At 45.8% G+C, this 12,450-nt stretch overlaps 1 protein-coding gene across 1 annotated transcript; it reads left to right on the forward strand.

The window, feature by feature from the left end:
• The first annotated feature begins 7,369 nt into the window (after positions 1-7,369).
• On the forward strand, positions 7,370-11,349 carry LYZL4 (lysozyme like 4). The gene is made up of 4 exons (XM_019631199.1): positions 7,370-7,393; positions 10,488-10,741; positions 10,853-11,002; positions 11,255-11,349. Exons 2-4 carry the CDS (start codon positions 10,603-10,605, stop codon positions 11,335-11,337), a joined length of 372 nt encoding a protein of 123 aa, XP_019486744.1. The 5' UTR covers positions 7,370-7,393; positions 10,488-10,602; the 3' UTR covers positions 11,338-11,349.
• The last annotated feature ends 1,101 nt before the right edge of the window (positions 11,350-12,450 follow it).

The raw sequence follows: 12,450 nt of genomic DNA on the forward strand, positions 1-12,450 counted from the left end.
TAGGGACTGGGGAGGGGGTAAAAATAGTTAAGGGGAGATTGAAAGCAAAGTCCCTGGAAATTGATGTATAGAATGACCAATCTTTGAAAGCTAATTGGCCAAAATAATATGAATAATAACAACTCTTTACTGACGCGTTTCTGGTGCCAGCACTTTTCTAAGTATCCTGTTAACTCATTTTGTCCTCACAGCACTGCAAGTTGAGAGGCACTCAATTATTCAGTAATTACAGAGTTTCTAACGTAGATCAGGCACCCTTCCAAGTGTGGGGGATACAACAGTGGGCAACACAGAGAAAAAAACAATCACCATCCTTCTGGAAATTACATTCTCGTGGGGACTTTGAGGGAGATCATAATCAAATGGAAGAAAAACACATAACATATTAGTTAAAAAGTGCTATGGAGCAAAATAAAGGTGGAAATAATGAGAGACTGAGGGAGGGGGAGTGAGGCAGACCTAAGAAGTAAATAACTATGATCATCACTATTTTACAGACAAGGAAAAAGCTAAACACCCATGAATTCTCTAAAACACTATCTATTAAATGCTTTAAATTAAGTCTAGGGCAGCTGTTTTACCACAGAGTCCACAATAGGGCCGGTTCTTTATTTTAAATAGATTAAAAATGTTTGGAAAAAAGAAGCATTCACCCTTGTTGATGCGGATCCTCGACATCTAAGACAATCCAGAGCAGTGGGTCTCGCCACTTCACCACTCGGAGTTCCAGCCTGTGGTGTGGATGTGTCTTCAAGATGGAGAAAGGGTGGGGGTGGGAGGAGAGACAGACAGAGGCAGAGACAGACAGTGTGTGCTGTGGGATCTTTACTTTTAAAAAGTGCCGGGGTGATTCTGCCACTGCAGGGCTAAACTACAGGAAGAACGGCCACTGTGTTGAATATCCACTGTGGCCAGGCTGTTGATGTGCTGGCAGGGTGAATGGAGGCCCCCTGCCCCAGGGCAGGGGGGAGAAACACTAGGGGTTTTTGCTGGGCTGCATGGAAGGTTCTGGTTTTGCTGAGTGGGGCAGAGAAGCTGAGAGGAGGAGTGGAGTCCACTGGACCACAGAAGGAGGCTAAAGAGATGGGTTTGTAAGCTGATCTTCTTACAACTCCATGGGGTAGAGGAAGGACAGACATAGCAAAAGGATGGGGAGGAGACTTGAGTGAGGCAGGGGTGTCTATTGAGAACAGTTAAATAAATTTTGCAGTCACAACCCCACTCTCCATCTTGTTCCCAAACCTTAAATAAAATCTATATTTGTCGCCAATGCTTGGGAGGTTTTTCAACTTTAAATTATAGACTATTTCAAACATATACAAAATCAGGAGGAAAAGTATTATGAACCCACAAGAACCACACATGTTGACTACGTTTAACAATGGTCAATATCAATACCTTCTCCCCTCAACTCCCAGATTTTCTTGGAGCAAATCCCAGAAATTTAAAAATTTTACACATAAACATTTCAGTGTTTATCTAAAATAGATAAGGATTTATCTTTAAAAACATAACCGCAATACCACTGCTGCATCTTAATGTTAACAATTCCTTAGTATCCACAGTCAGCATTGAGATTTCTCTGATTGTCTCAAATTTATTTTAGAGTTGGTTCATTTCCATCAAGATCTAAATAAGGGCCGATGCACTCCAATTGATTGACACATGTCTTTTAATCAGTAGGTTCCCCTTCAATCACTCTTTTGATTTCTTGCAATTTATGTGTTGAAGAAACTAGGTTGTTCACCTGTAGAATTTCTCATGGTCTGGATTGTGTTGATTGTATTTCCAGAGTGACATATAACAACTTCCTCTGTCCCTTATATTTCTTGACAATTGGTAGTTTGATAGAGGCTCAGTGTTTTTGGCCAGACCACTTTGTTTGGTCCTGTTTTCTTTCTAGACAGACACACTGTAGGGTCTCTCTGTTTTTGAAATGTGAGCAGACATTGATGATCCAATGCCCAAATCCATTAGTTCATTAGGGGTTGCAAACTGGTGAGGTTCTAACTCCATATCCCTTCTTCATTTATGAGCGAAAATTCTATAATTCTTTCTCTCAACTTTCCGGTTGCTCTGAGTTAGACTGTGTAGAGGAGAAGCACGATGCATGTTTTTATTAATTTTTCAAAACAATGAGCAGGTACCCTAGTACTTTGGGAGTTATCTTTGTGGATGACAAGGAGCTGAACCTGACTTCTGCAGGGGGAACCCTTAAATTCCTTTAGTAGCTTTGCAGGTAAGGATATATTAATACATCCATTTTTATAGATGGGGAACTGGAGACTCAGAGGTGGCATGGGTTAGTAGGTGGAGCAGCCAGGCTTTTATCTCAGGTCTGCCTGGCTGCGGAGATCAAACCCTACTGCAAGGCACAGCCCTTTTCGTGGGGCTAAAGGGAATTCACGTGGACCTGGAATCTGACTGCCAGAAGCCTCTTCCTGCTCCGGTTTGCTAGAAACCAATGTTCTGTAATCTGAGAAAAATGACATAATCCTATGTCATTGAGAATTGAGAATAATCCTAAGAATAATCTTACCTCAAGTTGCATTTAGTCACAATGATAACTATGCATTGTTTGATTTCAGAATACTTACGTTGTTAAATAGTTTTCCGAAAGTTGGGCCTCAGGCTAGCCTGCTTTAATCGGATTGATATAATTCACTTATTGCAATATGATATGATATGACATCACAGTTTGTAAGTCTGTGGTACATGAGAAACATCATTGGTACATGTAAGTGAAGGAACCTTGTCTCAAAAGGGGGTTGTTTATAAAGGAGTCTTGGAGAAGCTGAGGATAAAGTGTAGGAATGAAGAGATTTACTGAAACAAAAAGGCCAACGTTATGTCATCAAGAACATTCGTATAGTGACATTATTTGTTTAGTTGGCAGCTGCATGAAGAACCATCAAATATCCAATGAGTTCATGAGGATTATGTATCAGAGTTGCAGGTGAGTCACACTGGTGTAAGTATGGGCTTCCAGGGTTCATTTGCTAAACCGTCCAGGGATTGACATGGCTCAGGGCTCAAATGCTATGTTCCCGACCTAGTTTCTCTCTTCACATCTGGGCTCTGTTTACTTTGTGTTGGGTCCATTCTCACGATGACTCTCCCCTGTGGTCCCAAGATGGCAACCGCCAGCTTCCCACCGCTGTGGCTCCAGCCTTCCTGTTTCACATCAACTCGGGAGAGAAAAGAGCTTTCCTTTCATTTTCATGAGTGTTATTGGTGCCGAAAGTGTCCACGTGCCTACCCCTGAACCAATCCCTGTAGCCAGGCGAATGGATGCACTTTGTGGCTCAGCTCCAGGTCAAGGCTCCAACCTTGAGCTCAGGGGATGGAAGTGGGTAGATCCTGAAAGAAACTAAGTGTGGCATTAATAGGAAAAGCTTGAATGATGGGCAGCAAAGCCAGCAGCATCCCACTTCAGTCTTATCCAGGACACTCTGGCAAGTGGTTCAGGGGTCTGTAAATTACCTGAAGTTGTAGGTGCAAGTCTGTGTTTATGTCCATTTTTCAGGAAGAGAGTCCATAGCTTTGATTCGATTATCAAAGGCCAACCCAAAGAGTTGGTTATCCTGAGATAATGGTGGCATAGAACCAGACCGAAATGACTTCATGCTTGTAACTGTCTTCTTGAATGCTTTCAATATAAGATGTAGGATCTGCTTGTAGCTGACTTTTATCAAATGATGGTAAATTCATTGGGATTATCTGAGATAGGAAATACTGATTAGAATTTAGTTCACATGACTCCTTCAGGTTCTAGACGTTAGAAACCCCTTTTTTTCTCCCAAGAAAGCCTTATGTCTGGGGCCACAACAGAGCTTGCTCCAAGCTCTGTCACAGAGGGCAAGCTCATGTCCTTTCTGGGCACCCAGCCACTGCCTGCTCTCCACAGAGCCTACCTCAGAGCCCCTGAATGCCCAGGGGTGGAGAGCTGCTCCTTCCGGGTGAGGAAAGGCCCCCTAGGGATCACTTCCCTGTAAGGAGTCCAAGACCTCGTGCAGGCTAATATCTTTCTGCTAATTCCAGGCCAGGGCCCAGCGTGTGCGCTGCTCACACCAGACAACGTTAGTCCTCCGGCTGATAGCGTGCGGCGGCTGAGCAAACATTGGGCGGCTGGCAGAATCCCTCGCTTCCTGCGAGGCCACAAGCAGATTCATTGAAGTTTAAATAGAGGGAGATCTACTGCCTGTGCCCTTTGCGTTTGCCAGGAGATGGGGTTAGTGGTGTAAATAGCCGCCCGTCATTTCCCCCTCCCACTCGCACTTTGGATTTTAATCAGGTTCAAAGCCTGCCTGGCATTTTGCTTCTTTTCCCATCTGTAGGACCCACAGGCCAGCCCAGGGGTGCTTAGCCCTTAACGTGCACACGAATGGCCCAGGGATCCTGTTCAAATGCAGGTTCCGATTCAGCAGGTCTGGGTGGGGCCTGAGATCCTCATTTCTAACCAGCTCCCCGTGGTCCGGATGGTCCTCCAAGGTCCACACATGGAAAAGCAAAGGGGCTAATACCCACAAGATCCATCCACGTGGGTATTATGCTTAGTGCAATAAATCAGACTGAAAAGGACACATGCTGCAGGATTTCACTCACATGTAGGACATACAGCACCACAACAAAAAGATGAATGAATGAAACAAAACAAAGACAAACTCCTAGACACATACAACAGGATGGTGGTTACCAGAGGGGCAGGGGTTTGAGTAAAGGGGGTAAAATATATGGTAATGGAAGGAGACTAGATATTTGGGAGTGAACACTCAATAGAGGATACAGATAGTGAATTATAATGTTGTACTCCTGGAATTTATATAATGTTATTAACCAATGTTACCTCAACGAATTTAATTTAAAAAATTATAAATAATTAGATAAATAAATAAAAGCAGTGGCCAGGCCAATGGCTTTCATCCCTGGCCACACATCCGAGTCACCTGGGTTGCTGCAGAAATACTGAGGTCTGGGTCCCGCTTTCAGGTGTTCGGGGTTATGTGGTTGGGCTGTGACTCCCCAGGTGATTCTGAGGTGCAGCCAGGGTTAGAACCGCTGGGCTGACTCCCCAGGCTTTAGCCTCTGTCTGCTCGCCCCTCCTCACTGCCCAGCTGGCCTGCTCACGCCACCTCTGCACTGCGCTCCTGGACAATCCCCTCCCTTGTCCTTGGCATGCATGGAGAGCTTACCGTGGTCTAGAACTTTCCACAGTCTGGTGAGGTCAGCACTACTTCTATGCCCATTTTGCAGGCAGAGAAGCTGAGGTTTGGAGAGCGAAGTAGTTTGTCCTGGGTCACGCAGCTAGTAAGCAGCAGGGCAGGACCTACCCAGGCCCTCTGTCGCTGGAGCACAGAAGCAGCGGAGCATGGGCTTAAGAGGGTGGCCTGTGGAGCCAGACAGACGTGAGACCCACCACAGACTATCCATGTGACCTCGGCAGGTCACCTACACCCTGCAAGTGTTAGGTCCCCCTTTCTAAGATGGAGGTGAGAAGAGCACCCACTTCTCAGAGCTATCAGGAGCACAAAACGAGCTGACCTGTATGAGCCATGCCCCCAGAGCCTGGGCCACAGGAAAGGTCATTGCCATCTCAACACCATGTGGTTGTCTCCACAGCACTTCCCATGGGCCCCTCTTCTTTGGCACTGGGCACAGGCTTCTTGATGGTAACTCATCTTTTCTGTGCTCACGACTCCTCCAATGGAAAGCAAATTCCTTCAAACAGAACGGTACAGGTATGAAATGCACGTGAATGCGATTTTTTTGATTCCTGGCTTCCAGTGGATTTCCTTTGCGCCACGGGGCCCAGTAGTGGAAGGGAGTGGATTCACCAGTGTTTGTTAATTGATGAAACATGTATGTTAGTCAAAGGAAAATAATTGCGTTGGAAACAGAACTGTCGTATAAATATAAGCAATTATTCTGTTGGAGCCATTAGTTAATTTATTTGTTTATTTATTTATTTATTCATTGCTTTCTGTTCACGCAGATCTTACAGGGTAACTGAAGACAACTGAGCCTGAATCCGCCAGACCACAGGCCGGGCTAGCTCTGCTGCTTATTTTCACCTGTGGTGGGGGTGGGAGGGTTGAGGGGGTGTGGCTCCATCTCATGTGTAACTTATGCGTTCAAGCAACAACATTTAGAGGCTCCTCAACCAGAACGTTCCCAGTTTTAACACTGAAAGTCCTGCATCCCTTGAAACCCCTCAGCCCCAGACAAATGGGGACGGTTGGTCACCCCGCCACAACCACACAGGTCTGCGGTGATATCCTTTCCTTTCACAAGCCTGATGGCTCCCTGCCTTTCAGCCTCCCTTCTTTGTGGAGGGTCCTTGGTGGGAGGTGGTTCCTGCTGGTTTTTCTCATCCCCTTTGTGATGTGGGCTCATAAGCCCCCTGGACCACGCCAACCCAGTCGGTCGTGATGAGTCCCCGCCTGCTCCCTGCTCAGCATTTCTCTCAGCACAGCCTGACATCTTTCTCCTTCCATTTCGGTTCATTGTGGGTAGCCAAGGGAGGCTTTGTCATGATGCAGGTGACAAGGAGAGTGTGCATAAAAGAAAAACCCGCCACTTCCCACCCCCTTTCTCAAGGCCACGAGCACACTTAGCCTCAGACCAGCACTCAATGAGTACACAAAAGTGGGGCTGTTTTCTTTCCGATGTCAATTCAGAGGAAATTGAATATTTTTAAACGAGGCAAGCAACACCACGGCTAAAAATGCTTGGATTTGAAAATAAATGTGTGGCAGATTTACACAAATCCCTTGAATCAGTTCGAGGTGCTTTCAGCAGCAAGTACAATTCGTGACTAAAGGGGGGTCATGCCACAGAGCTTTGTGCTTCTTGCATAAGGAGTCTGGAGGTGGGCAGCTGCTGATATTGATTCAGGGATCATGGGGTCAGGCTTGAAGCTGGCATCAGTGCCATTCTCTAGGTGCCCTCATGTCAAAAAAAAAAAAAGTGGCAGCAGCAACTCCAAAGATCATGCCTTGAAGAGCTGAGTTCAAGGGGAAGCAGAGGCCTTCTTTGCCTCTCACCCAGGGGAAAAACCATCCTCAGAAATCCCCTCTCCTCAATCCCCTTCCTCTTACATTCCTACAGGCCAGAACTGGATCATACGCCCACCCAGACGCCAGGGGCAAGTCCCACCTTCTTTGCAATCCAGGGGTCTCTGCCCAAAACACTATGAGGGTTCTTTTGGGAGGGGTGGCTTTGGCTGGATGACCAAAAATGTATTCCCAGCTCTCTTTCTGTGGGTCTCAGAAGCCCTGAGTCCGGCTGGTATTGTTTCTGTTTTGCTCAGGTATGAACAACGCGATGAACTGGATGCATCACCCTCAAGCCCCAGTATGGCTCTTGTGGGTCACCTGCAAAGGAAGCAAGGAAGGTGAGCTAGCAGTGAGGGCTTCTGCATGAGTTTGCTTTTCATCAGGGGGCTCCACTGCAAGAAACGATTTTGAACACAGGTACACTGGATCGTTTCAGAGGGAAGGTCAGCCTTGATGTGTCTGAGTGTCTGTGGGATTGGCTGGCCAGCAACTGGTCTTGTCTCCAGGCATTTTTTTTTTTTTGCAGACGCAGTATAGATGCAGTTATTGACACAGATATAAATGTAATTATAGACTGTGTTATCTGGTCATGTCTGCAGAGCAGATGGAGATCCATCTGTTGGGGGAAGACTCAGGAGAACTGCAGCTAGGGCCAAGGGCTGGGGCGTCCTGAGGCGCAAACGAGGGCAAGGGAGATGCAGGGATTCAGTGCTGGCTCCCCACCCCTGAGTCAGAAGCGGCTGAGCCAGGCCCCACTTTGGGGCTCCTGGCTCCTGTAAGGGACTTAGGACTTGAACCAGCCACATCTATTTCACTGTTGTATTATAGTTGACAAATGATCCTGTAAAAAACCCAAAACTGCAGTGAAACACCTGGCAGCATCGCCTGATGCACACATGTCTACATTTTGGAGCTGAAGGCAGCCTTCACGTATATTCAGGTGTTCTCCACCTGTGGGAGCAGAGATCCCAGCAACTTCGCTGGAAGACTCGGGACCAAGGAGGCAAATGATGGATGTTTTCCTCTGGGTCACCAGGCCTGGGGAATGGCAGAGGAGCAGCCAGTGGTCCCGAGGCTGACACTAACTAACTCTGGTATTTCCCAGGAAAAGCTGGGAGTTGGGAGGTCAGTGTGGTGGCAGTTAACGTCTTAGCCTTTATAACTCAGGATATTAGTCAACTTACCCTGCGAGCTTTGAGACAAAACCTTTCCCTAAGTCTAGACGGTCCTGCCTAGGGGAGACTTCGCCCTCCTCTCCTGGCAGCATCCGCCTTTCCTTTTTGTTCTCGTCTGGAATCCCATTGGCCGGAGGAGGGCAAGGGGAGGCAGTTCCCCTCCCCCATTTCACTCCTGCTCCTTCCCCTTCACTTCCTCCTCCTCTTCCTCCTTCCTCTCTTTTTGCTCCTCCTCCTCCCACCCTTCCCCTTCTTCTCCTCCTCCTCATTTTAATATTCAGAGCACGGTTTATTGAGCACCTACTATGTGCCAGGCCCGGTGTTAAGCATTCTACATATATTTATCTCAGTTCTCCCAATAAGCCTATGGGGCAGATCTTGTTATTATCCCCATTTTACAGATGAAGAATTAAGCTAAAGGTTATAAATTATGTTCTCAAGGTCACATAGCTAGCACGTAGCAGAACCAGGACTGTCTGACTTTAGAGCCCCAGTTTGTTTTTAGATTCTTCAAAAATTAGCTTACTTTTCAAGTTAAAGGGGTGGTGTAATGAACACCTGTAGGCCCCTCACCAGGTTTTCTGGCTGTGAGCATCCTTCCACTCCTGCTCCTGTCTCTCTCTCAATATATATATATATATATATATATATACTCTTTTTTTTTTTTTTTTTTTTTTTTACCAAATTGTCTGAGAGTTGACGGCAAACTCCATGACATTTTACCCCCTGGAAGGAGCGCAGCTCTGCCAACATCTTGATTTTCAACCAGAGAGTCTGATGCCAGACTTCAGACCTACAGAATAAGGCAATACATTTGTGTAGTTTAAGCTGCAAAGTGTGAGGTGACTTATTACAGCAGCAACAGAAAACTGATACAAATGTGATGCTGACAGACCCCCCTCCCTGCTTCAGAATATTCTGGTGTCTAGCAACTGATGTCACAGAAAGGATTCTAGAAAAGTGGGCCATGGAGGATTCATGGCTTAGAAGCTCTTGAGTTAGGCAAACGGGTTATCAAGGAGGTGGCACCTGAAGAACCCAGGGGACTGAGCGGAGAGAGAGCAGCTTTTCCTGTAACGAATATTGAAGCTGCCGCAGTGGCTGTTCGTCCCATACGTGAGGCGGCTCCACGACCTGCAGAACTGGCAGGCAGGCTGGTAAGCAGGTATATGGTGGGCAGGAACCAGGACAGGTGTGACGGCAGCCAGCTGCAGGAGACACTCATCGGCAAATTCACTTATTGCCCATCTGATGACAGTTCTCTTGGGAAGAGTAGGTTTTTGCTCATTCATTCACTTGAGAGAGTTTCATTGAGCACCTACTGTGCCCCCGGCTCTGTCCTAAGTTCTGGGGGTAAAACAGAGAACAAAACAGAACAGCTTTCTGCATCCCTGGTACTTACATTCTGCTATGGGAGATAGACAAGTGAATAAATAAATGATCAAGGTAATTTCTGAAATTGACTTATGAAGAAAATAAAAACGATTTTCTATGATGGGTAGTGGTCAGGGAACCCTATTTGAGGTGGTGAGCTCATCTGAGCTGAGACCATGACCAGAAAGTGGAAGCTATGTGGTGGTTGGGGAGAATCATGTTCCAGGCAGAATAAATAGCATGTGCAAAGGACCTGTGGTAGGAACGAGATGGGCGTGTTCAAAGGAAAATGTGCAAGGTGAATGTGGTGGTGTGAGGGTGAGCAACGGGGGAGGCGTGAAATGAGGCTGGATTGGTGCTCAGGGGCTAGATCAGCGTTTATCTGTCTGTGTGGAGTTTGGTTTGCAGAACATCTGAGGACCCGTCTGTGTAAAGGGGAAGGCCACAGCTCAGAATGTGTTCCAGGATAAAAGGCAATATGTCTGTAGTGGTTGTGCTCGAGTGGTGGGACCATGGCGAATTTCTTCTCTCTCTTTTTCTGTTTTCCGAAATGTATTTAACCAACAAGTTCCACTTCCACAATAAAGGGGAAGAAAGGATTCGAGCATCTTCATCTAATGTGAAAGAGAAATGTGCGAGAAGAAAAACCAAGAAGAAGCCATTGGGCTTTCCTGAAGGGAAAGAATGGGTGTGTGTGGGAAGGAGACTTTCAAAAGAGCAATTTCCTTAGAAAAGAGGTCAAGAAGAGGAGGTGAGGTGGCCTCAGGCGTCTTGGGTTTGCAGTAACTCAAAACAGAGAAAGGGTGAGAAGAAGTGTCATGGTTGAGCCAGGCAGGACTCCCATTTTTCTGAACACACTGACTTGCACTCCCCACCCCCACAGCGCCCTTCTCTTCCTTCAGAGGAACCAGTGTCCCCGGGATCTTGGTAGAAATTATCTGTGACTCCACCCACTCACCCGGCCGCTGCCGCCCTGAGCTGTCAGGAGTCTGGAGAAGATGAAGGTGTCCCTGGTTCTCGCCCTCCTTGGCTACCTGATGGTTCCAAGTGATGCTGCCATCTTGGGGCGCTGCGTGGTGGCAAAGCGGCTTAAGGACGGAGGCCTGAGTGATTTTGAGGGCTATAGCCTTGAAAACTGTGAGTAGGCCCCTCTCAGCCCTTTCTTTCCTCACCTTTCCCTCCATGCCTTGCCCAGGCACCCCCAACTCCAGCCTTCCTCTGAGCCACACACCTCCTGTTCCGTCTTAGGGGTGTGCCTGGCTTACTTTGAGAGCAAGTTCAACCCTGAGGCTGTCTACGAGAATGTGCATGAGGCCTACATGGGCTTCGGCCTCTTTCAGATTCGCAACAATGATTGGTGCGACAGGGGCAGGAACCTCTGCCACGTGTCCTGTTCTGGTAGGTCCCCCTGTCCTAGCACCCCCCCACACCCAACCTCATCCCCCGAAAAAACATCAATAGATTTAGATTTAGTAAAACATGACCACATCCTGCTGCCTCTCAGGATTGCCTGGGAAAAATTTAGGGGTAGTTTTATTTTTGGAATCACATGGACGCCTCTCTAATGGAGCACCTTAGACCTTCCCTGACATGCTCTCACTCAGCTGCCAGGTGCTGGTATGGTATCAGTCTGCTTTATTTTCTTCACAGATTTATTGGATCCATATTTAAAGAAGACCATTGAATGTGCCAAGAAAGTTGTAAAAGAAAAAGAAGGGATGGGAGCATGGTAAGGGGTAGTCTTTAGATAGCCTGTATTTATAATGACCTTCACCCATTTCAGCCTTAACCTTGGCCTAACCTTGGTTGCTGCATATCTGCAGTCCCAAACTAGTGGCATCTTATTAGCCAAGTTAAGCAATAGAACACCATTGAGTTCTGCAACCCAAAGGCCACAGAAGGAAGGAAATAATGATCAAATTGCCTTAACCTGAACACGTTTCCCTCATCAAATCTCATTCAGGTTATACAAGATGCTAGGATGAGCATCCTTGAAAGAAATATCTGTATATCTTTGATTATTTCTTTCATATAAATGCCTACAAGGGTTTTTCAATACTTTTAAGGTTTTTGACACACATTATGAAATGACTCTCCAGCAAGTTTGTACAATTTATACTAATATTTTACAGTTTAGTAAAATGCCTATTTACTGCATTCTCGCCAATTACAAAACCTTTGTCATTTGAAAGGTGAATGGCAATTTTGTCTTATCTTCTTTTGCATTTTATGCTATCCCATTAGGGTATTTTCCCATTACACTTGTTGTATATTTATGTTCTTTTGTGATTTTTTTCCCCCTGTCCCTTTTCTTTGCCTATTTTTTATTCATGGCATCTTATTGGTTTGAAAGAACTCTTTACATATTGCATGCATTAACTGGTTATTATATATTTGCTGCCAAAAATATCTGTAACTTTGATTTCTTCTTTAACCAGATATTTCCTTTGGAAAGCCTAAAATTTACAGGTGGTTGGGCCTGTATATTTTACTTTTTTCACTCAGCATTTCATTTACTCATATTTTTCTGTGTAGTTTAATTTGTTCATCTTCATTGCTGTGTAGTAGCTCATTGTATGGATACACACAATTTATTGATTTATTTTTCTGTTGGTGAGCATCTGGGTAGTTTTCACTTTTTTAATGCTGCCATGAACATTCTGTACTTTTCTTTGGTGAATATATAAATGGATTTTCCTATTGATTATACAAGGAATAACATTACTGGTCATAGGTACGCATATTTTCAGATTTGGCATATTCTGCTAAACGATTTTTTAAAAGAGATTTTGTCAACCTACATTCCCATCAGCAGTTAGAAGTTTTAGTTGCTCCAAAGTCTTGCC

Source organism: Hipposideros armiger, unplaced genomic scaffold (genome assembly GCF_001890085.2).
Source record: "Hipposideros armiger isolate ML-2016 unplaced genomic scaffold, ASM189008v1 scaffold_18, whole genome shotgun sequence".
NCBI lineage: Eukaryota > Metazoa > Chordata > Mammalia > Chiroptera > Hipposideridae > Hipposideros > Hipposideros armiger.

Coding starts and splice junctions, on each gene's coding strand:
- LYZL4 (XM_019631199.1), top strand. CDS start 10,603: ATGAAGGTGTCCCTGGTTCTCGCCCTCCTTGGCTACCTGATGGTTCCA. Junction 10,742..10,852: donor GGGCTATAGCCTTGAAAACT/GTGAGTAGGCCC, acceptor GTTCCGTCTTAG/GGGTGTGCCTGGCTTACTTT. Junction 11,003..11,254: donor CTGCCACGTGTCCTGTTCTG/GTAGGTCCCCCT, acceptor TTTTCTTCACAG/ATTTATTGGATCCATATTTA.